The sequence below is a fragment of the Patiria miniata genome, unplaced genomic scaffold, assembly GCF_015706575.1.
Source record: "Patiria miniata isolate m_02_andy unplaced genomic scaffold, ASM1570657v1 HiC_scaffold_20, whole genome shotgun sequence".
NCBI lineage: Eukaryota > Metazoa > Echinodermata > Asteroidea > Valvatida > Asterinidae > Patiria > Patiria miniata.
The window spans coordinates 4,837,469-4,861,439 of NW_024037059.1; the positions used below are offsets into that span (position 1 = coordinate 4,837,469).

The 23,971-nt window shown below is 40.3% G+C and overlaps 5 protein-coding genes across 5 annotated transcripts; 4 read left to right on the forward strand and 1 right to left on the reverse strand.

Annotated features, from left to right (window-relative positions):
* The first annotated feature begins 464 nt into the window (after positions 1-464).
* Positions 465-3,430, forward strand: LOC119728872 (adrenocorticotropic hormone receptor-like). Its single transcript, XM_038201304.1, has one exon. It carries the CDS (start codon positions 1,999-2,001, stop codon positions 2,983-2,985), a length of 987 nt encoding a protein of 328 aa, XP_038057232.1. The 5' UTR covers positions 465-1,998; the 3' UTR covers positions 2,986-3,430.
* A 1,897-nt stretch (positions 3,431-5,327) lies between these two features.
* On the forward strand, positions 5,328-7,723 carry LOC119728871 (adrenocorticotropic hormone receptor-like). Its single transcript, XM_038201303.1, has one exon. The coding sequence runs from the start codon at positions 6,689-6,691 to the stop codon at positions 7,673-7,675; it is 987 nt and encodes a 328-aa protein (XP_038057231.1). The 5' UTR covers positions 5,328-6,688; the 3' UTR covers positions 7,676-7,723.
* A 3,219-nt stretch (positions 7,724-10,942) lies between these two features.
* On the forward strand, positions 10,943-12,554 carry LOC119728869 (beta-1 adrenergic receptor-like). Its single transcript, XM_038201301.1, has one exon. The coding sequence runs from the start codon at positions 11,162-11,164 to the stop codon at positions 12,149-12,151; it is 990 nt and encodes a 329-aa protein (XP_038057229.1). The 5' UTR covers positions 10,943-11,161; the 3' UTR covers positions 12,152-12,554.
* A 3,140-nt stretch (positions 12,555-15,694) lies between these two features.
* LOC119728875 (beta-1 adrenergic receptor-like) lies at positions 15,695-17,066 on the forward strand. Its single transcript, XM_038201306.1, has one exon. The coding sequence runs from the start codon at positions 15,986-15,988 to the stop codon at positions 16,967-16,969; it is 984 nt and encodes a 327-aa protein (XP_038057234.1). The 5' UTR covers positions 15,695-15,985; the 3' UTR covers positions 16,970-17,066.
* A 2,712-nt stretch (positions 17,067-19,778) lies between these two features.
* LOC119728876 (gastrula zinc finger protein XlCGF7.1-like) lies at positions 19,779-22,296 on the reverse strand. The gene is made up of 2 exons (XM_038201307.1): positions 22,133-22,296; positions 19,779-20,933 (listed from the first exon to the last, which is right to left on the reverse strand). The coding sequence occupies exon 2, from the start codon at positions 20,822-20,824 to the stop codon at positions 20,144-20,146; it is 681 nt and encodes a 226-aa protein (XP_038057235.1). The 5' UTR covers positions 20,825-20,933; positions 22,133-22,296; the 3' UTR covers positions 19,779-20,143.
* Positions 22,297-23,971: the final 1,675 nt, after the last annotated feature.

Genomic DNA, 23,971 nt, shown 5'->3' on the forward strand with positions numbered 1-23,971 from the left:
TTATGTACAATAAAGATGCCTCCCGTACAAAAGAAAGTTGTACACAAACAACTGTATTTACAACTGTAGTTACTGTATCATTGTAAACGAACCGAACTAGTGAAGTTGAGCAACAATTTTATTTTAGTGATCTGTACAAGTTTCTCAGAATGAGCATTAGGCCGTGCCCAAAACGGGCTTCCAGAGCTATGGCTACGTCTATTGTCAGCGCGTCACCGTGTGTTTTCGATAGGTGCAGGCCAAGACCTAGCTGACCTCTAGACAACCGATTTGGATGCAGCCTTAATTTTGATGAAAGTCAGGCCGCAAATCGAAAGTTTTTTTTTTTTTTACGGTAGCTACTTGTCAGCTTGTTGCTAAAAATTATTATGATTTCATAAGTTTGGCACAGTAAAAGGACGTGTTTGTTCTTAGAACAAAACTAATCAGCAAATATTGCCACGAAGCAAGTTTTTAGTGCTCATCCGGGCATGCTCGGATGGAACAGAACTCATTGGAAAAACCGTCAGCACGACGGTGTTGTGGAAAACTTTATCATAGGGCTGCGATAGGTAATATGGAAGCAATTTGCAATGTTCATTTCTCAATGTCATCAAGTCAAATTATAACAGTATTTTGTTTACACAACAAAAACAAGATTCCTCTTTCAACTTGTGTTGTATAGCATGTGGAAATTGCGATGACTATTTCTGTCAGACGTGCGCGGCACACACGTGTTTGTTCGAACAGGGGAACGGCCTATGCATTTCATTGTAGCCCTATACATTGTATGGACATGTACATTATGTATGCACACTTCCGAAGCCAAACCGAACCGAAGTTTGGAGAAAAAAATTTGAATCGCAACCGAACGGATCCGAACTTAACTTTGAGGATCAGTTACAGCACTAATCTGGAGACAAGGTACATGTACATGCACGCAATTTTGTGATCAAATAGTGGTCGTTTTGGATCGTTACTATGAACTCATATTCACTTACTATGCTTGAAAAAAATTAAGTAATAAAAAAAAATAAAGAATATACCCACATATATGTGAATAAATATATTACACAGCAGGGATTAACAATTTATGCAAATTAGGTGTATTTGGGTCCAAATTAAGGGTGGCATCCACCTACATTTTCGTCTCCATCCTTTGACTGATTGATCTGACATGGTTGCCAGTCCAAAGTGTAATATTCCACTTTGGCTGGTTGTCCTGACCCAAAACCTTCCAATCCATTAAGGAACTGACCTAGAAAAAATGAAGTCTGCACATTAAGCTGGTGGGTTCCATGTACAGTGTTCAGAATGGCAAGCATCGTGTAGGTTATCAGCCAAGTAACGTTAGATAGATATTGTTCACGTGTACATGTAGGCACCGTTTTACTACAGCTCTTGATGGAGAAATTAACAATTTAGTGCCGGCTTTATTTTTGCTGAACATTTTGAAATTTTCAAAAGGCAAAATTTCCCAGCCAACTTCTGATAAACAGCCAAACGCCACACTACTGACTCACAAGAGTGATTTCAACAGTATTTGTCCGATGAAATTGTGCTGAAACCTCTTATGTTTCGATCCCTGGGGTTTGCACTGGAACGTAAATTCTGTACAGCAATAGGCCGTGTAGAACGGCCCACACAACGGTCAGCGTATGTTTCACCTCCACAGACTTTGTGCGTGTAAATGTACAAAAGGCACGAAGGATTAACGTGTTTAGACGTCACCCAGAGGCGAGAAGAGGCAATCTTGACGTCTTAATCCATTAGCCATCAGCCATATCTCTGCACAAAAACAGCAAGTGCCTGTGATCACGGCCTCCGGCGCAAACTGGTTAATGGCTGTTTGACAGTAAGCACCTCTTTGACTTCGCAAGAGATCTGGATGCCAACAATTTTGTTTTGACACTGGCTCCACTTGGACAGGAATTGTGTACATAAAAACTTGCTGCCTTTTTTAAGGAATAGACAGCAACAAGGCAAACTTAATCTGGCACACCAACACCTCTGGTCATCATGGAAACTACATGGCCACCAAACAAAGGAATAATTGTCACTTCAAACTCAACAGAAAACAATATTGAGAATGAACACACATCAACAACATTGGTGATTTTGGTAGCGGTTTTGGCAGTACTTGCGGTCTTTCTGTGCGTCTTACTGAATCCACTGATGCTTTTCACCTTACGTCGTGTCACCAGCATCCAGCCAACAACCAAAATATTCATGGCTTCTCTCACCCTGTCTGATCTGTGCAACAATTTATACTGGATCCTTGTATTAACCGAATTGTTTGCTGGATCTTGGTTGCTGGGGGATTTTCTCTGTGTGGTATACGGTGTCACTAGCTACCTTTTTGTCAGTTTGAGTATTTTTTCTCTGTTTATTCTGACTGTGGATCGTTATATTGCAATTTCCCAGCCTCTGCAATACCCTTCAATCATGACTGTGTTCAGGTCAAAGATAATTGTGTTTAGCTCATGGGCTGCAGTGAGCATATTCTGCATTTTAATATTTGGGATTGATGGGAGTCGTATTGTCTCACTGGATACCCGTTATTATCTTTGCATAGGACATTATGACTGGAGGAATTATCTGGCTGTTTTGCTAGCTGTTGTCATAATTCTATCAATATTCATCCTGTATGCACGCATCGCCCTGATAGCTCGCAAGCAAGCCCGACGCATTTCTGCTGAAAACCAAGCAGGCAATGGTCAAGGTGGGCAGAGAATAAACACCAGATCAACCACCACCATTATCATCATAACAGGGACTTTAATCATCACCTGGATTCCTACAGTCGTTAGGTTGCTGATAGTGATACCATCTCCACAACACACATGGACACAGTACCTGGCTGGCACATTCACAAATGTTCTGCTGCTGTGCAATGGCTGGCTGAATGTTATGATTTACTACCTGAGGAATAGGGATCTTCGTCAGGCAGTGCGTGCTTTACTATCTGACTGGCATCAAAGTCTTCAACAAAGATTCTTGCATTAATGTTACAATGCAGTTGTGATTCTTTACAGAATGATACAACCATTTTGCCAGCTTAACATGAGTTTAGATTGCCCAAGAACGCTGATGAATCAGTCGACTCTTTGCATACAGCGAGCTGATGCATTGATCAGTTTTAAAAGTGTAGACCTCCTAGTTGTGAGCTGATACTGGCTTAATGTCATAGAGCACTGTTTCTATTGTGTTCAATAAAGTTATTTAAAGCGGCACAGAGGTTGGGAGGATGGGCCAAAGCACTTCGGCCCACAGTTCTGAAGGTTAGAAAGGATTTTAAGAACGTATTGTTGAGCCAAGCCATTATTACTTTACAACGGACTTGAGAGTTTTGGAGTAAACTCAATATTGTATTAGATTATTACTATACCTCATACATACTCATGATCGAGAGCCGAACCCTCACTGGTCAATTCACCATCACGTGCCAGATGATATTCTTGCTGTTTACCAAATGCGCGCGCGAGGATTCACGCGACAGTCTTCTACGCATGCGCTTTAGAAAGCAATTGAGGAACTGTCTCACGGGTGTGGTACGCACGCGCGAACATCACCCAAGAGAGATGCATGGTTGCAAGGTTCGCATAATGTTAATTTTCCCGAGCTCAATGATGCCGTGCTGGAGAAAATGTATGGACAATACAGATGCCTCCCGTACAAAAGAAAGTTGTACACAAACAACTGTATTTACAAATGTAGTTGCTGTATAATTGCAAACGAACCGAACTAGTGAAGCTGAGCAACAATTTTATTTTGGTGAGCTGTACAAGTTGCTCCGAAAGTTTTGTTTTAGGTGCATATATATATATAAAAAAATTCGGCAACTGAATAAGTATGCGGTATAGTAAAACAAATATAACATGGTTTATTTCGGGTGGACAGTCGATATTAGCTCCCCTCGGTATTGGAAGTTGACAAAGTTTGTCAACTTCTAATACCTCGGCGAGCAAATATCGACTGTCCACCCTCAAAACATGTTATATTTGTATACTGTACACAAAAGGATTGAAGACGGTTCCTAGCAAAATAAACTGGTTGATCGATATGACACTTTCTTTAATAAAGCCTTCAATGAGAAGCTTGTAGCATTGTTATATGAACATGTAGATGAAGATGTAATTGATAATTTTTAGCGATTTATTGAATGCTGTACTTCTGGGTCATTCCGCATTAGATACCAATATTTCATCCACCAACTTTTATTCTGTTTTTCTGTATAGAGTTTGAGAATCAAGATATACTTCAAGCCTAACGTAGGAATACTGCACAAGTACATTGTTTATTCACTGAGCCCTGTGGAAAACCATAGTTTGAGCTGAACTGAGTGTACGGCCATCACTATCAACATGAGAAAGGTGTCAAGCAATTATCCTTGTTCTTTTCACCAAAGCACAATTTGGGTCATCTTAAATCAAAGGACCACACACGCATTGTAAGGATTGTCAAGTATGTTTTCTTAATCAAGGTTTAATGAAGATTAGCGTCTTTGCAATCTTGGCACCTCAGAAATTCAATGTCAGCATGAAAAGAAGGTACAATTATGTACGTTGAAGCATCAGATTCAGTTTTGTCTTTCTGATAGTAGGCCAGCCAAATGTGGAAAAGTTCTCTAGAAAATAATTTCACGGCATTTTTTTGGTAATAGCTGGCATTATCACAAACTTATCATTGTTCAGATGATTTCCCATAAGGTTTTAATAGGGTCACTGTGCAAGTAAGCAACTAGGTGAATTTGAAGCTCATCAAAACTGAGGTTTGGCAAGACTATGAAATCTGGAGTAGTGCTGCTGCTGCAGCTGAACCGCCAAACCGAACTAAAAATAGCCGAGCTTGGCCTTCCGAACCAAACTCGAACCGAACCGAACCCAAATGTCAGTTCGGAAAAGTTTGTAAAGTATTTGTTGATAGCACTAGGAATGCTAATGCTTGCAATGAAAGGGCAAAATTAAAGTGCACGGATGATTGAATTTACCGTGTTGACAAGTCACCGCATTCCTCTTCATTATTTGCAGTGTTCTAGCCAGGCATGCAAATAGGATAGCAGGCCGATACACTTTGAAAAAAAATCATACGCACCTTGCGATTTTCTCAATGAAAAGCGTGCTCTTTGCATGTTATTCTTCTAGCGCGGTCGAGCTCACCCTGCTCTGTTCCAGCGTGACGTAGTACGTTTGGACTAAACCATTTGCATTGAACGTGCTTTCCTCGGCACAATTTACCAGCATTTTCAGGGTTTTTTCACGGTGTCAAAATTACAAAAAAATACTTTATATGGAGTCTGAAACCTTTCCCAAGTTCTGAATAAGTTCTTAATCATCGCAATATATTTTTTTTCGTAAAAAATGTATACGAAAAACGATGTAATCTCCCAAAAGAGGGTGAAACACCCCTTTACAAAATAAATGGATCCGTCCTCAGAATGAGCATTAGGCCGTGGCCGAAACGGGCTTCCAGAGCTATGGCTACGTCTATTGTCAGCGCGGCACTGCGTGTTTTCAATAGGTGCAGGCCAAGACCTAGCTCTGAGCTATAGACAGCCGATTCGGACGCAGCCTTAATTTTGATGAAAGTCAGGCCGCGAATCGAAAAGTTTTTTTTTTTTTACGGTAGCTACTTGTCAGCTTGTTGCTAAATATAATTATGATTTCATAAGTTAGGCACAGTACAAGGACGCGTTTGTTCTTAGAACAAAACTAATCAGCAAATATTGCCACAAAGCAGGTTTTTAGTAGTCATCCGGGCATGCTCGGACGGGAAGAAACTCGTCGAGAAAACCGTCAGCACGACTGATTGATCGATCTTTTGACTGATTGATCTGACATGGTTGCCTGCTATTACCCAAAAATGCCATCCAAAGTGTAATATTCCAATTTGGCTTGTTTGATCTGACCCAAAACCTTTTAATCCATTAAGGAACTGACCTACAGGAAATGAAGCCTGCAAATTAAGCTGGTGGGTTCCATGTACAGTGTTCAGAATGGCAAGCATCCTGAAGGTTATCAGTCAAGTGACGTTAGATAGATACTGTTCACGTGTACATGTACAAATGTAGGCACCGTTTTACTACAGCTCTTGATGGAGAAATTAACAATTTAGTGCCGGGTTTATTTTTGCTGAACATTTTGAAATTTTCAAAAGGCAAAATTTCCCAGCCAACTTCTGATGAACAGCCAAACGCCACAATGCTGACTCACAAGAGTGATTTCAACAGTATTTGTCCGATGAAATTGTGCTGAAACCTTGTATGTTTCGATACCCTGGGGTTTACACTGGAACGTAAATTCTGTACAGCAATAGGCCATGTAGAACGGCCCACACAACGGTCAGCGTATGTTTCACCTCCACAGATTCGGTGCGTGTAAATGTACAAAAGGCACGAAGGATTAACGTGTTTAGACGTCACCCAGAGGCGAGAAGAGGCAATCTTGACATCTTAATCCATTAGCCATCAGCCGTATCTGTGCACAAAAACAGCAAGTGCCTGTGATCACGGCCTCCGGCGCAAACGGGTTAATGGCTGTTTGACAGTAAGCACCTCTTTGACTTCGCAAGAGATCTGGATGCCAACAATTTTGTTTTGACACTGGCTCCACTTGGACAGGAATTGTGTACATAAAAATTTGATGCCTTTTTTAAGGGAAAGACAGCAACAAGGCAAACTTAAACTGGCACACCAACACCTCTGGTCATCATGGAAACTACATGGTCACCCGATGAAGGAACAACTGTCACTACCAACACAACAGGAGACAAAGATGAGAATGAATTCACCTCAACAACATTGTTGATTTTGGTCAAGGTTTTGGCAGTGCTTGCGATGTTTCTGTGCGTCTTACTGAATCCACTGATGCTTTTCACCTTGCGTCGTGTCACCAGCATCCAGCCAACAACCAAAATATTCATGGCTTCTCTCACCCTGTCTGATCTGTGCAACAACTTATACTGGATCCTTGCATTAACCGAATTGTTTGCTGGATCTCGGTTGCTGGGGGATTTTCTCTGTGTGGTAAACGGTGTCACTAGCTACCTTTTTGGCAGTTTGAGTATTTTTTCTCTGTTGATTCTGACTGTGGATCGTTATATCGTAATTTCCCGTCCTCTGCAATACCCTTCAATCATGACTGTGTTCAGGTCAAAGATAATTGTGTTTAGCTCATGGGCTGCAGTGAGCATTTTCTGCATTTTAATATTTGGGATTGATGGGAGTCGTATTGTCTCACTGGATACCCGTTATTATGTTTGCATAGGACATTATGACTGGAGGAATTCTCTGGCTGTTTTTCTAGCTGTTGTCACAATTCTATCAATATTCATCATGTATGCACACATCGCTCTGATAGCTCGCAACCACGCCCGACGCATTGCTGTTGAAAACCAAGCAGGCAATGGTCAAGGTGGGCAGAGAATAAACACCAGAGCAACCACCACCATCATCATCATAACAGGGACTTTAGTCATCACCTGGATTCCTACAGTCGTTAGGTTGCTGATAGTGATACCATCTCCACAACACACATGGACACAGTACCTGGCTGGCATGTTCACAAATGTTCTGCTGTTTTGCAATGGCTGGCTGAATGTTATCATTTACTACCTGAGGAATAGGGATCTTCGTCAGGCACTGCGTGCTTTACTATCTGACTGGCATCAAAGTCTGCAACAAAGATTCTTGCATTAAAGGGAATGTACATCATTGGCTTCTGCTTTAATTTTCAGAAATGAACTTTTTGAGGAGTTAGTATAATAGATCAATTGATTGTTACACTGACATGTTTGAAGTTTTGTTTTCGAAAATGCTGGAAAATCCAAGAAACTTAAAAATGTTCAAATAGTCTGGTTCCCTGACTCCACTGAAGATGAAATGGATCAATTTACAGATGTCGGAAAATTGTACGGTATTAGGGAACCAGTCTAGCTGGCCTGCATCCATTCATGAACATGAAACCAATAGCAATACTAACTCCTCAAAAAGTTCATTTCTGAACAAAATTTGGACTGAAGAAAATGGTAAATTTGGAGCAGTAGTGAAAAATAGTTAGGTTTTTCCTATGGTGGTCGGCTGACCACCGTTGGAAATGTATACAAAAATGCAATTTTCTTGAAAATGACTTCACACCAGGTGCCATAATTTTACAGGATGCTTTTGACTGTCATTTACCAACATCCTGTAAGGTATTTCGTAAAAACTTGGTCGTTTTCTTTTGCGATGTTTGCAAATGTTGTATTTTCCCTTTAATCAACTGTACTGGTACACAGTCAAATTGCTTTACTGAATTTTTACAAATATTCCCCGGCTTAACAAGACTCTAGCTCGTCAATGAATGGTGTAGAATCAGACGATTCTTTGCTTACAGCTGATTCATCAGCTTAAATAAAATGGGCTGATACTGGCTTTATCCATGTTTTTATGTCTTCCTGCACTTTTTTCAATTGAGTCTACATGACATGCAAGACATGCGCTGTACAGAGGGTAATATGTTTTGCAGTACACAATGATGCATGCATGTATTATTTAACTAGGCCCTATTATAATTTTCTTGCTTCAAATGGAAAAAAAAGAAGCCCTACGGGCGAATAATCCTTCATTGTATACATCAAAAAATAGCTCAAATGTTCAAAATCAATATTCAACATAATGGTTTTTTTTTTTTAATTGCTTTACTTAGTACCGTAGGCTTTCAATTATAATATGTGACACTCTTCAAATGATGCCCTGAAGCTTTCATCAAGATTATCTAAGTAGATTACACTTTATTTCAATTTGAGCACCCAAAATTGCTCTCCTGGGAAGTCCGAGGAGCTCGATTTGCATGTTTTGTGCTCAAAGTAAAAAATGAATCCAAATCATTTCCTGAAGCCTTTCATATCATGCACACACACTTGCATCAGAACTGAGAAACAGATGCGACTGTTCACTACAAATTGAGTGCTTAATCCAGGTCAATTTAATAGGTTTAAGTTTTACTTGTTTGTGAATCATCCTGATGTGGAAATAAAATGAAAAACAAATCGGAGTTGACTTGTGGTTCTTTAGTCTTTCTTGATCTTTTACTATCATTGTATAAATTGGGTTTTACATTTGTCCCATGATTAAATTAAAGCCGAGTGCTGAGAAGCTATGACCCAGGAATTGAAGCTGTAACCGTGTTTTTGAGGGGTTCTAAATTCATATCCAAATTGACGAATAGAGCCCCCCCCCAAAAAAAAAATCCAATTAATTTAAGTCCGGTCATACATCTGTCAAAGAAATACTTTTTTTGTCACATAAATCTTCAAAATTGGTAAAATAGAAAAGGAAAATAATTATATGAATATTTGGTTTTGGGCACAAAAAATAAAAGGATCGAAAGTAAGGTCACAGAAATGTACAAGTAATGCCATTACAAAATGTCGAATGGTACGCGTTATGCGTGGGACGGGAACCGTCGCCCACACACCACACTCAACACGTGTGCTTGGGCTGCCCATTTGGAAGCACGTCCATTTTATCGAAAATAGGGGTGTTGGTATTACAAAGTAGGTGGTTTTAATTGCTCAGCCCATCCATTTCATAATTGTTTTGTGTTTTCACTTCATCGGAGGTTTATATATTTAGTTTTATAAACTAATTTATAAAATTATTATTTCATTTTATTCACTTAACGGCGGTGCACGTCTGAATGACGATCCTGCCAGTAACCTTGATCATAATGGAACGTGCTACATGTACATGTCGTTGACGAAAAGAAAATGGCTAATGTATCCATGATGTATGGGATAGACACATGTACAGTGGTTGTATTGTCTACCGGGTCATACTCGCCGCGCTGGTGCTACGCGGTGCGTGCCGAGTAGTGGATTTTACGTGGGTATTCGACTTACTTTTGTTGATTTTTTTTTGCAACAAAATCGTTCAAACATCGGGATGACAAGTTAAGAAATCAAGTATATAAAATTTGGATTGGCAAGATTTTACTGTTGGCTTTTATGTAGACAAAAACTGGAGTCGACAATATTAAGCTTACAAATTTACCTAGGAGCGCTATTATTCGCGTGCCAGAAACCGTGTTAAGGAGCGCGAAGGAGTGCGATCGCGCTCCTTTAAAATGAAGGCCTGCTATGGGATTTGGGGATAGAAAGGAAAAAAAGGAACTAAAACAATGCTTTTCCGCTGTCAAGCGGAAAAGCAAATATGCAAATAAATGTATTACACTGCAGGGATTAACAATTTATGCAAATTAGGTGTACTTGGGTCAAAATTAAGGCCGGCATCCACCTACATTTTCTTCTCCATCCTTCGACTAATTGATCTGACATGGTTGCCTGCTATTACCAAAAAAACAAGGTGTCCAAAGTGCAATATTGGATGGTCCACTATGAATAAAACTTCCACTCCATCAAGGAACTGCCCTAAAAAAATAATGAAGCCTGCACATTAAGCTGGTGTGTTCCATGTACACTGTTCAGGATGGCAAGCATCGTAAGAGACCAGAGACAGCTGGAGGTTATCAGCCAAGTGACGTTAGATACTGTACACATGAACATGAAGGTGCAGTTTTACAGCTATTGATGGAGAAATTGACCATATAACGCCCGCTTTATTTTTGCCCAACATTTTGAATTTTTAAAAGGAAAAATTTCCCAGCCAACTTCTGATCAGCCAAATGCCACAATACTGTTTCGCAAGAGTGATTTCAACAGTATGTGTCTGATATTTCTTGCTGTAACCTCATATGTTTCGGTATCACGGGGTGTGCACAGGAGCATACATTTTGTACAGCAATAAGTGGTGCAGAACAACCCACACAATGAACAGCACACAGTCCGCCTCCACGGACTTTGTGTGTGTGTACAAAAGGCACGAGGGATCAGTGTGTTAAGAGGTGAGGCAAGAAGAGGCAATCTGGACGTCTTAATCCATCAGCTGTATCTGTGCACAAAAACAGCAAGTGCGTGTTATCGCGGTCTCAGACGTGAACTGGTTAATAGTTGTTTCAACTGTTTGACTCTGCAAGAGATTTGGATGCCAACAATATTGTTTTGACACTTTTAGTGATGGATCCACTGGGACAGGAATTACATGTATGTACATAAAAAACTTGATCCTTTTGTTCATAAAAAAGAATATAAGGGATAGACAGCAGCAAGGCCAACTTAAACTGGCACACCAACACCTCTGGTCATCATGGAAACTACATGGTCGCCCAATGAAGGAAGAAATGTCACTTCAAACTCAACAGCAGATACTATTGAGAATGAACAGGAATCGCCAACGCTGTATATTTTTGTTACCATTTTTAACACACTCACGGTCCTTCTGATTTTCCTTCTCAATCCGTTGATGCTTTTCACTTTACGTCGTGTCACCAGTGTCCAGACGACAACCAAAATATTCATGGCTTCTCTCACCCTGTCTGATTTATTAAATGGTGCATTCTGGATCCTTAGAATAGTGGAAATAACTGCCGGATCTTGGTTGCTGGGGGATTTTCTCTGTGCAGCAAGTGACGTCTGTACTATTCTTTTTGATGGATTGAGTATTCTGTCTCTGTTACTTCTGACTATGGATCGTTATATAGCTATTTCACGACCTCTTCGGTACCTTTCAATGATGAGTGTGTTCAGATCAAAGCTGATTGTATGCAGCACCTGGGCTGTATCAATCTTGTTTTGTATTCTAATTTATGGGATTCACGCATATTCTATTATTGTACAGAATGGTCTCAGTCGAGTTTGTCTCGGAGGAAAATATGACTGGAGGGTTTTTCTCACCATTACGGTGATCATTATCTCACTAGCAACCATATTCATCCTGTATGCACATATCACCATTATAGCTCGCAATCAAGCCCGACGTATTGCTGCTGAAAACCAAGCAGGCAATGGTCAAGGTGGGCAGAGAATAAACACCAGATCAACCACCACCATCATCATCATAACAGGGACTTTAATCATCACCTGGATTCCATCAGTGATCAGGTTAGCGATAGTTTCACAAAACCAATGGGGAACATCCAACAAGTACTTGGCCTTCATGCTCACCCAAGCTCTGGTGTTGTCCAATGGCTGGATGAATGTGATTATTTATTATCTGAGAAACAAGGATCTTCGCATGGCACTACGCAGTTTACTGTCTAACTGGCATCACACTCTAGTCCAAAGATTCTTACCTTAGTATTCAGGAGAAGTTTAATACTTTTTTGTATTTATAAAGTAACTTGTTTGACAAGGACATGCTAGTTTAAATCTTGAGATTACTTTTTGATTCCACATAGGGTATTGTTCAATAATCCATGCACATTTATAATAAACAAGCACAGACCAATACGAATACTCAACTGTACAAAGCCTCTAAAAACATGTATGTGGAAAGCCGGCCTCAGGTCGACCTTGCAACGACACAAATCAGTCGGCGACTGAAGTTTCAGGATCAAGCTGCATCTGAGCTACGACCGTCAGGAACAACTCAGTTGCCGATTTTGTGCAACCTGAGTGCAACTGCGATGATATTAAAACGATCGGCATCAGTTGGCGCTAAAACAAATCACCAGTCGCAAGAGTAGAAAAATTTCAACTTCTACGACGTGTTCCGAGACAATCACACGATTTCTCAGTTTTGTGACCTGAGCATTATTTTTCTGCTTGATGCCGATGGTTCCGTCGTGGCGCAAGCAAATCGTGGGTCAACCTGAGGCCGGCTTAAGAAACCTTGGCGCTACCTTAAAAAAAAACATGGGAAGCACAGCACAGGAGGCCAAACTCTTGGCGTATCATGAAAACTGAAGAACTGACTGCTGTGGTATGGGCCATGGCATTTTCAACACCCTCATTTTTGGTCCAATTTATTTCTTTGATAAATGGAGTTTTGAGTAACTCAATTTTACTTACCAAGTTCTCCGTTCTGTAGCCAGCCAGATTCGATATGTTGTGTAGCTCCACAGTAATAAACACAAGCCAGTCAAGTTCATGAGGATTCTGTGTACAAAAAGGATAACATCAAAATTTGAACATGCTCAGTCAATGGACAAATTGAATACACGAATGGGCTTACAGACTCTGTTCATGAACAGTAATTGCATGGTACATGTAGATGGCACGTTCAGAGTCATCTTGTGTACTATGCACCATACATGTGTACATGTACGAGTACGTGTTTTTTGCACACAGTATTAAAATAAACATGCAAAAAACATGCACTATGCATGCATGGGCGTCAATCCTGGGGGGGACAGGGGGACATGTCCCCCCCCCCCCCCCCCCCCACTTTTTGAAGGGTGGGGGACACAATATCAAATGTCCCCCCAGATTTTTGAAGTCGTGCCTCATACAGGGCCCTATTATGTACTACAATGTATCTTTTGCTAAGAAAATATTAGTTAAAGTGGTCAGAAATTGCCTCAGATCGCACCACAGAGCATTTAGAACCCAAAATTTTTCGGGGCCCTTAGGCCCCGAACCCCACGCCTTTAGCTTAGAATATAAAAGCTTATTCAATGACTTCAACCTCGCAAATGATTTTTAAATTATTATCTTTTGCTGGGAAAATATTGGTTAAAGTGGTCAGAAATTGCCTCAGATCGCACCACAGAGCATCTAGAATCATTTTTTTTTTCGGGGCCTTGAGCGGGCCCCGAACCCCACGCCTTTAGCTGAGAATATAATAGCTTATTCAATGACTTCAACCTCGAAATGATGTTTAAATCATTATCTTTTGCTTAGAAAATATTGGTTAAAGTGGTCAGAAATTGCCTCATCACACCACATGAGCATCTAGAATCCGAATTTTTTTCAGGGCCCTTAAGCGGGCCCCGAACCCCACGCTGTAAGGGCTTCGCACTCGCATTATTTCTGATCAAGGTATGTCCCCCCAACTTTTGAGAAGCGATTGACGCCCCTGTATGCATGGTGCGTTGTGCTCAAAATGACTCTGAACATACACATTCCCCATCAGGTTAACCAGTTCGCGCCGGGATTAGTTTGACATTGACCGGACCCAGGCGCGGGATTGTTTTTCACGAACCTCGATGCCAGACGGGTTCACACCATCATCTGCGGGTAGCACGCCCTGATATTTCAGGCCTCGCTCGCCGCGAGTGGGTCGCTGACAGATATTTCTGGCCTCGCTCGTTGCGTGTATATCCGTCTTCTGTTCCAAATACCGCAAAACCTTTGCGTGTATACATGTCATCCGACGTGAACTGGTTATTGAAAGTAATGTGTTCAGGAATCATGTGTACTTTTTTTTTTTTTTTAACCAATTAGGGCCCTGGGACACATTTGTTTTAACCACTGAATGTGTATGATGATATTACTGTTTAACTATTATGTACATAATTCTACTTACTGGAAGTTGTAAAAAGAAATCAAATGTACACATTCAATACCGATGTTACTTCTTATTAAGATGTGAATAAAAATACATTTTTAATGAACACCATATCTTCATGTATACGTGTAAGGACTTGGCAATCAAAAGTGGGACATTAGAGATCTGAAGCAAGATGAAAGCTGCATGCTGTTAGTTTTCTCTTAAATTGTTGGGAGAAACATTCCTTTATTAAGTGGAAAGCAACATTGAAAAGATAATAGGCCAAATATGTTTGGAACAAAATGTTGCAACCTGATGCCACTTTTATTTCATGTATCATCTCAATGAAGGTCATTCATTGCAAAAATGATGACATGAATCTGGGACTGAAAAACATTTTCAATTTTGTTAGGAAAGACTTATATGGCTTGCGTGCGCAGGAACAGTGCTCTGTGTTTAACTCCATGATTTGTTTGCCTTTGTCAGTCCCTCCCATGGCAAATAAAATTATGAGAGGGGTTCAACGGATGCAAAAAGCAGGAAACAAGATGGATGATTGGTACATTGTACCTATGTGTACTTCAGAGTTGTCTCTTTGAAGGGAAAAACACTCTATCGTGGATTGCCCGTAAAAGCTCTTAATTACATAGAAAGCATCTTAATTACATACATGAGCAACCGGTTCGTAATGGCAAACAGCACAAGAGACATTGAACAGCAATGAGTGCACACACAATTAAGGGACAACCAACTGCTGTTAGATGGATGCACGTAATGATGTAGGCACAGTTTTGCTATATTGGGTGGAAGAGAAACTGGAATCACATGTGAATTAACAACCAGTGGTAAGAGATTTTTGGCGAGTCCTGAAAGCACCGTTTCTACCAGACAAGCGACAACATCACTTGAACACAGTGTCATTAACCATCCTACAAAACAAAGGAAACGAGAAACTGACATTTGCAGCCATCGTAAGTAATTATTCACCGGATGGAGGAATCAATCGCATTTCAAACTCTACAGCAGACAGTGTTGGGTATGATCGCACCTTTCGGGTTTTTGTTAACAACTTTGTGACAGCAATCACATTTTTCTATGTGTCTTACTGAATCTTACAATGATGGTTTTCACTTAACGTCGTGTCACCAGCATCCATCCAACAACCAAAATATTCATGGTTGCTCTCACGAGAACACTGATGAAACAGTTCAAAGTACAGACTGACAACTCATTAGGCAATCTTAACCAAACTGACTCCTGTCTGAAGATCCGGCTATAAGCCATCTGAGGATGCATTTAACTGATCTCTCTTAATGGCTTTTTTTCTGAGGGAGATTATTACATTTTGATATGAACGTCTACAGTTCCCATCAAGATGTTATTATGGATGTGCCTTGATTGACAGTTAGCGTATAAGCCAATAAGTGAGCCATATATATGTGAATTTTGAGAAGGAAGCGACAGAGAAAACCAGTTAATAATTGAGTTTTGATCAGTCAAGATCTATCTATCATCAAACTGTAAGTGTAGACGTGCACAAAGCTGCATGGCAAATCTAAACCCACAGGCACTGTACAGGAATCATTAACTGCTGCAGGACAAAGCCATTTGGTTCGATGCTGGGAGCAAAAGAGAAGACAAATTGTATTCCCTTTGCGTCTACTAGTATGTACCATAGGAAAAGAATCACCTCTGCTCATCATGGAAACAACATGGTCATCAACTGAAGGAGTAACTGTCACTGCTAACGCAACAGGAGACAATATTGAAAATGAACTGGAACCAAAAACATTGGTGATTTTGGTAGCGGTTTTGGCAGTACTTGCAATCATTCTGTGCGTCTTACTGAATCCACTGATGCTTCTCACCTTACGTCGTGTCACCAGCATCCAGCCAACAACCAAAATATTCATGGCTTCTCTCACCCTGTCTGATCTGTGCAACAGTGTTTGCTGGATCTTTGCTTCAACAGAATTGTTTGCTGGATCTTGGTTGCTGGGGGATTTTCTCTGTGTGGTAAGCGGTGTGACTATATACTTATTTAACGGGCTGGTTATTTATTCTCTTCTTCTTCTGACTGTGGATCGTTATATTGCAATTTCCCATCCACTACGTTACCCTTCAATCATGACTGTGTTCAGATCAAAGATAATTGTATGCAGCACATGGGCTGTAACAATCATATCCTGCGTTGTGATGTATGGGACATATAAAACATCTACAATTTCACAAGATGGTCCTCATAGACTTTGCCTAGGAGACCCATATGATTGGAGAGGATATTTAGTTGTTACAATATTAGTTGTTCCACTAGCAGCAATATTCACCCTGTATGCACACATCGCCATGATAGCTCGCAATCAAGCCCGACGCATTGCTGCTGAAAACCAAGCGGGCAATGGTCAAGGTGGGCAGAGAATAAACACCAGATCAACCACCACCATCATCATCATAACAGGGACTGTAATCATCACCTGGATTCCTACACTGATAAGGTTGGCAATAGCTTCACACATCAAATGGCAGCCTTATGACCGTTACTTGGCCTATATGTTCACACAAGCTCTGATATTGTCAAATGGATGGCTGAACGTAATCATTTACTATCTGAGAAACAGCGATCTTCGGCAGGGACTCAGGAGTTTATTATCTGACTGGTACAAAAATCTGATCCAAAGACTCTAGCCTCATAACTTTCAGGAGAAAGTCACCAAATACTAATGACAGACATCTATGCTGCAGAGATGCTGGCTCTAACTTGGTGACACAAGTTTATCTAACCTACAAATGAAGGCTAATTTGCTTGATGGTCTTATCATTCTATGGGTATTTTAAAAGTTGTAAGTATTTAGATCGATGGATGAGGCTTTTATATCATTGGCTTCTGATAGTAAAAGCATTAACCTGGATAACATGTGAAACGATTTGAAACTGAGGCCCGATTTAAAAGAAAATATCCTGGCAAGCATAGACAAGTTAATACAAATAATTAATGTTTATGAATGCAATGGTAAGAAAACAATAATAAAAAAAAAATTATTTTCATGAGGTGACATCACCGACCGAAAGCATTCTTTCCATTGCTCGAATGTGAAACATTCATGATTTGTTTTATACACCACCCGAATAAATCCTTGTCATCTGATTGGTCAGAGCTGCCAAAAAGTATAACCGTGCAAGGGAACTTCCATTTACCGTTGAATAGAACTTCTATTTTTGCTGTGCGACCGCCCCGTGTGTTGGGATGAATAATTCAATGACACGTGATCAACGACCAACCAATCAGATGACCGAGATTTAGTCAGGTGTTGTATATGCTTGACAACACTTATTCTAATGTTGCCAGGTAAGCTAGTGGAACATCTGCAACTGAGCTTTTACACGAAAGCGAATTGGCAAAAAATATTGTAAATTTACAAAAAATATTGTGGTGCAATCTGAGGCAATCTGAGGCGATTACTGGGCACTTTCCTCTGAAATTTTGGAGCAGAATTTGTTTTAATTTTAAGAAGAATTTTCCTTCATTTGTTAAAATGTACTCTTGTTCTTATAAAGTTTCTTCTGTACTCAAATTTGAGAACCATGCATTTTCATGTTACCTCGCCGTATTTGCCATGCTTTGGTGTGCTTTGGGTGTTTCACATGGGATACGACTCGAGCGATTTCTATCCACTCGACGCGTAGTTGATAATGTCGTTGCAAACATTGCAAAAAACCTTGCCAGCACCGGGTTGCTATTTTATCGAAACACTCTTGAAATTCATGCTGATGCCTGTCAATAATAACGGAGTCCCGAAACCATTCCTACCAGAACTTATTTTTCACTTCTTTATCAAGCTCTCGCAGTTGCACTGACAAATCTCTTGCGACAGTATCGACTTGTTGGGTGCAGCCATGTTGGAAGCATACGTACACAAACACTCCGAGCCATCAAAAGATATATCGATCAACAAAGTAATGTCCGTAAGTAAATTTCGGATATTTCGGCAAGCAAAACTCATTATGAATAATTAATTAGCACATTCTACCCCCTATTTTCTCAATGGATTCACACGATTCACGTTGGTGGACTTTTGAGGCCCAAAAAAACGGATTTCCGGAAAAAAAACGGAGAAATCACATCCCTGTGTGTGAAGTTTTTGTTTGATTGGGTTCAGTGGTTTTGAAACAAAGGCCATTAATGTAACACTAGTCCACCCTGTATGGAGTATTATTAGCAAGATTAGGAGCACTTGCATTGGAATCATATTGTCGAATCCAAGCAATGCTTGCAACTTCCATAGGGGAAGATTCTGATAAAGTCGTTCAGATTTCTTCAACTTATACCGATGCGATGAGCTTATTGCGGATAAACTTGTTCACAAATTGTCCCAAATATTTTATAAAATAACGCCTCGGTGACTTTTTCTTCTTAAAGGAATGCATGAAGGGAATCCTATAAACACATTTGAATTCAATACAATTCCTGACATGTTTTTTTTTTCCTTTTTTTTTTGTAACAAGGCCAAATTGTAAATGGGACTTATGAGAATTCAACCTACCTTGATGTTTCGTTATGAATCTGCTGCTTTTATTGTACCATTGCTGCTCATGTACATCCAGAGTCTTTGGGGTGCAAGCAAATATGAAAGCTGCTTTCAATTATCTGCAGGAGAAACGTGTTGGATAGAATGATACACATGAAGTACAAATGTATGCAGAGTTTGTCCAACCGTGGTCCTGTTAGAGCAAGGTTTCTGTGAATCAACTGTAAATAAACCTGAAATGTAATGACTCTGCCATTGTGTAAATGTGTGCTTTATAGTGGCCAGGTAGGGATGATCGTCCCAAACTTTAAAGTGTTAACAAAGCATAGTATCATTATGGCTAAGGTCTATTCGTACGGGATTAAAATAGGGTCGAAATTTGTCAATGAAGAGGGGAGGGGTAGTAGCTGGGTATGGCATCTTGGGTAAAATGAATCTCAGTTTTCAGTGCTCTTTACGAAGTATGAAAAGGCTTTTCAGAGAATGTTTGAAACTTCAAATCATTCATGACCAATGTCTGCTTTGTGTGGTTCCGGGTACCACAATATATGGAAATATGTACATGTATGCCATCAGTCATGATGCTTGCCGTATGCAAACACACTGGCAGCTAGATTTGATTACAGCCATTCTAAAATAAATCTGTAATTGCTTAGAAGATAATCAGAACGTTCCTCTTTTTATGTGTCCTCCTGTGTCCAGGAAAGGTTCACGGCTGAATCTTACATTTTTTAGGGTGCTTACCGCTTAGTGTCTTCTGCATGGTGTGCCACTGCTTGCTTGATGCAGACATGGAGTTCTGATTTCCGGCTTTACAGAATGAGCCAACTGTTTGACTGCCTTCTTGGGTGGGATGATGAACCTTGAATCTTCACATGGCCTCCTTCTTAAATGCTACACACATAGAAGCAGGTTCTCTTCAACAGGTCAAGGGTGGGAGGAGACTGTTTCAATGAGAGTTTTTTGGGTTTTTTTTACAAGTTACTGGTTCAGTTTAGTATGCTCACTATTGCAAATTCAGAAAGCAAAATTCTCCGCAACATTCCTCTTTTAACACTCCAAGTACATGCTAGTTATAGTTTTGTCACTTCCGAGTGTTGAATTCATTTCTTGCCCGGCCACTCTTCAAGTACATTCATCATGTAAAGGGAAAAGGCAATCTCAATGCCAATGCTGTATTGTTAACGTCTCCTCCACTTGTTAATTGGGGTACTAGAACATCAACACTGTCTTAAACGTTCCCCAAAAGATTTCAGATTTTAAAGCATTTTTAACTAAGCAATGTTTAAGCTTCAGGGAAAAGGGATAGCGTTAGAAAAACTCTCTACAAACATTAATCTTGAGAAGTGGTATCGCTACTGTTCTGAGGGAAGTCCCCATGATCAATTGCTTCAGATGTGAAGTGGACACTCTCTTGATGAATTAGTAGGCGCTCCTGTGATGAGAAGTACTTGCCACAAACTTCACAGTCTACAATTGGACTTTGTGTGTGGACCAGCTGATGATTCTGTAGAATGCTTCTCTGAGAGCAGGCTTTGCCGCAAATACCACAGATGAATGGCTTAAATCCTGTGTGGACCACCTCGTGGCGCGTGAGGCATGCCCGACGGAGGAAGGCCCGCCCGCAGATACTGCAAACAAAGGGCTTCTCGTTGGTGTGTTTCCGCAGATGGTCCTTCAGGTTGGTCTTGTAAGGGAAGGTCTTGTTGCAGATGTCGCAGGCGAAGGGCCTCTCGCCCGTGTGGACCCTCATGTGCCTGCGAAGGCTACTCTTGAGCGGGAGAGATTTGCCGCAAACATTACATATGAACATCTGCTGGGCAGTAGTGTGGGCCCGCTGGTGGCTGCGGAGATTACTTTGCTGTGAACAAGCCTTGCCGCAGATGTCGCACACGTACGGCCTTTCGCCACTGTGGACTGACTGGTGACGTACCAAATTGCACTTACGGGGGAAGGCTTTGCCGCAGATGTTGCACCCAAATGGCTTCGGCTTACTGACCTCTGATGAAGACATTGTTACACCGAGTCCGAACGAGTCAACATTATGCACCAGTGTCCAAAATCTTTCTTGCAGGTTACCTCTTCATATTTCCTCTTGGTTGGCTTTCCATCACAGGTTGAGACTACAGCGAGTGTCAGAATGCAGAAGAAGAAAAAAACCGAAATGGGATGAATATTCCAGGTTAGTAACCAGGTAGGCCTATATAACAAAATATATTAGGCCCAAAACAAAAATACTTCTGCTTCCGATTACATGCCTTTCAAAAATAGGGTCGGTTGGTCGGAATTGTTTTTTGTTTTGGCCAATTTTTTTTTATGCTGATTGAATGGGGTATTCAATTATATGCGAAGTTTTAGCCTCAACTATTTCCATTGCGCTACGAAAGCTATACAAACAAATGCCCACAAAAAGTGAATAAAACCTACCTTAATTATTGTCAATATATTTAAGTTCGATAATTCTTTAAAAATAATGGAAAATTCAGGTAGTGCGCACCATATGCACAATGCTAGTCAAGACGGAAAACTGGCCAGAATTCAGTAGTGCATGTGTGGTGGCTGCGGGCGACAGACCTCGTTTTTACTGTAGAACATTTCAGGGAAACACACTGCATAGTATCACTCCAAAAAAAGAGTAGTGCAATCTCAAAATGAAATACTGAACACGGAAAATATATATATACAGACAAGAGAGATCAAGTTCTAAAGATTACCTGTCGTAAAACCTGAGTTAAAGTTCAAGGGAAATTCTAATTTGGCATGATTTTTCTGAATTGTTTTCGAAACGTGTGCCCAATGAACCCTTGTAAATTCCACAAAAATAGGAAATTTATTTGCTGACAAACTTGTTTGCGTATGTCAGTGGAGATACTAATGATTTATTTATAAAAAGGGCCTCTTGCTTCCTTTTTTTTCCAAAAAGGCAGGACGCTAAACATGTTTTTTTTTTATTTGGCCTAAAGTTAGTTAGACCAAAAACTAAAGAGGGGAGGGGCCATTTTACTACATACATGACAATTGACATACATTATAATCACCGGAGCAACTATAGAATGCAGGGCCACGCCACGCAAAGAACGAAGCAACGTTGGTATGAGACTGAAAAACATTTCCAATTTTGTTAGTTAGTATAATTAAGAGAACATTTCCTTAGGTTGCAGACATTTGGGGAAACGACAAAACTTTTTTTAAGAATAACACAAAAGGGGGTGTCCTCAACTACACAGACCTCAAAATCTCAGACCAAGATGGCGACTCCCTCTACCGCACCAAAACAAACATAAACCAATGAAATATGTCACATTTACGTCTCAATTCTTACCTCATTTTGTCATATGACGTTTTTATATGACTACCGGGATACCCACACGTCAAAAAACGACTTTCTGTTCTCCATAAAGTAGGGAACTCGGGTGAAATTCAAGATTATTTGGTGTGTTAGGTGAGCAGACGTACCGTAAATTTATGTGAACAAAATTCGCGGCTGGTAAGTTGAATAGCGCCCTCATTCGAACAGTGTGTACTGCTAGCTAATCCTGGCCCAAGTTGTCACTACAAAGTTAGTCAAATCATAGCTCCATATTCAAATTAAAATCATTTTGATTTATTAAAATGTTAAATATTGCCTTAAAACATATTCAAAACTTCATAAACAACGAAACCCAGCTTAAAACCTCCAAAAACAAGTGAATGGGCTGAGTGAAGGCATTTTGGATATACATGTAATAGAATGTATTGCTTGACCACCTCCAGCTAGCTAGCTAGGAGCGCCTCTTTAATTAATATTCACTTCTTGAGTTATTGTCCGCACTAGTGTTTTTGTTTGTTTGTTTGTTGCATTTAATGTGATCTCGCGTGAAGACACGCTGTTGTTTTGAATATTACATATCAATTTAATTGCTTGAAATTTCAATTTCATTCAAAAGATAGTGCTCGAGTTACTGGTCCCACAACAAGTGTGATGTCGATATAAATGCATGGCTGGTGGATGGCGCACATCCAAAACTACGGTTGCATTAAAGTTTCCTTTTTTTCAGATTGTACATTGTTATTTTCTAGCTGAAGACACGCTATTGTTTTGGATAAAATTTATTGACCGACCATTCTTCATGATATTTGAAATGCTTCTTTCAAACATAACCGGTAATCAACAAGTACCATTTCAATAAACCAGATTTTTCTTGAGTTATCGGGTAATCGTCCAACAAAGCGTGCGCTGTTTTTTGTGTGTGTAGAATCAAAATAATGTACTTTTAATTCGGATAAAATATTTCGCACTGAAGACAAACTGTTTCTCACGCGTTACCAGGCTACTTTACGACATTACAGGCAATCAAGTTGTCCTCGCCGGATTTGGGGGACAATCGTCAGCGGCGGGAGCCTGAGTTCGCGAACGTGCATATACATGTACATGTACTAAGTTGCCCCATGGAACTTATTTCTCCATGGTTGCCCGCGATTTGGGGGACAAATTTGTCTGCGATTTTTGGAACCTAGTTGTCCCTTGTCCGGAGACTGTTCGGGAACACATGCTAGAAGTGTTTCACGCGGGAAAATGTGACCGACCTCTTGAGACTGCACAAGTTCTCAAAGACGAAATTTTTAATATAAACATTTGATTGACGTTGATCACTGTCTGCGGGCAACGCGCGCGACCGCCAGCTATAAAATAGAGGACGCCGTTACAAAAATACGGTGATGTCTGTGGACGCATAGACATAATGTGGACGGTGCCCATGAGATCAATGACGGGTGCCACACGATTTTTCCACCCAAACAACATCGTATGGATGGTTGTTGAGCGCCCTCTACGATACCGTTTTTAGGGAAGTAAAATATCCATTTTATGAGACAGTGTTCTTGTTATAGCGCCCTCTATCTTGCAGATGCCAGTGATCACCGTGACCTTGTTAGCTTTATTAGCTATTGACTTAACTGCTGAACCATTCTTCTTGATATTTATGCGCTGTCTGTAACACATCACAAATAATCAACAGCCGAAATTTCAATCAAATACAACAGGTATTTCTTGAGTTATTGGCCCCACAACGATTGTGTTGTTTTTGTTGAATTAAATATGGTTTGGCGCTATAGACGCTATTGTTTGCTATATATTAATTTAATTGCATGACAATTTTTCTAGATATTATTACGCCGAATT

What these genes read in the sequence shown, in the direction of transcription:
- LOC119728876 (XM_038201307.1), bottom strand. Translation starts at nt 20,824, where the DNA reads ATGTCTTCATCAGAGGTCAGTAAGCCGAAGCCATTTGGGTGCAACATC.
- LOC119728871 (XM_038201303.1), top strand. Translation starts at nt 6,689, where the DNA reads ATGGAAACTACATGGTCACCCGATGAAGGAACAACTGTCACTACCAAC.
- LOC119728869 (XM_038201301.1), top strand. Translation starts at nt 11,162, where the DNA reads ATGGAAACTACATGGTCGCCCAATGAAGGAAGAAATGTCACTTCAAAC.
- LOC119728872 (XM_038201304.1), top strand. Translation starts at nt 1,999, where the DNA reads ATGGAAACTACATGGCCACCAAACAAAGGAATAATTGTCACTTCAAAC.
- LOC119728875 (XM_038201306.1), top strand. Translation starts at nt 15,986, where the DNA reads ATGGAAACAACATGGTCATCAACTGAAGGAGTAACTGTCACTGCTAAC.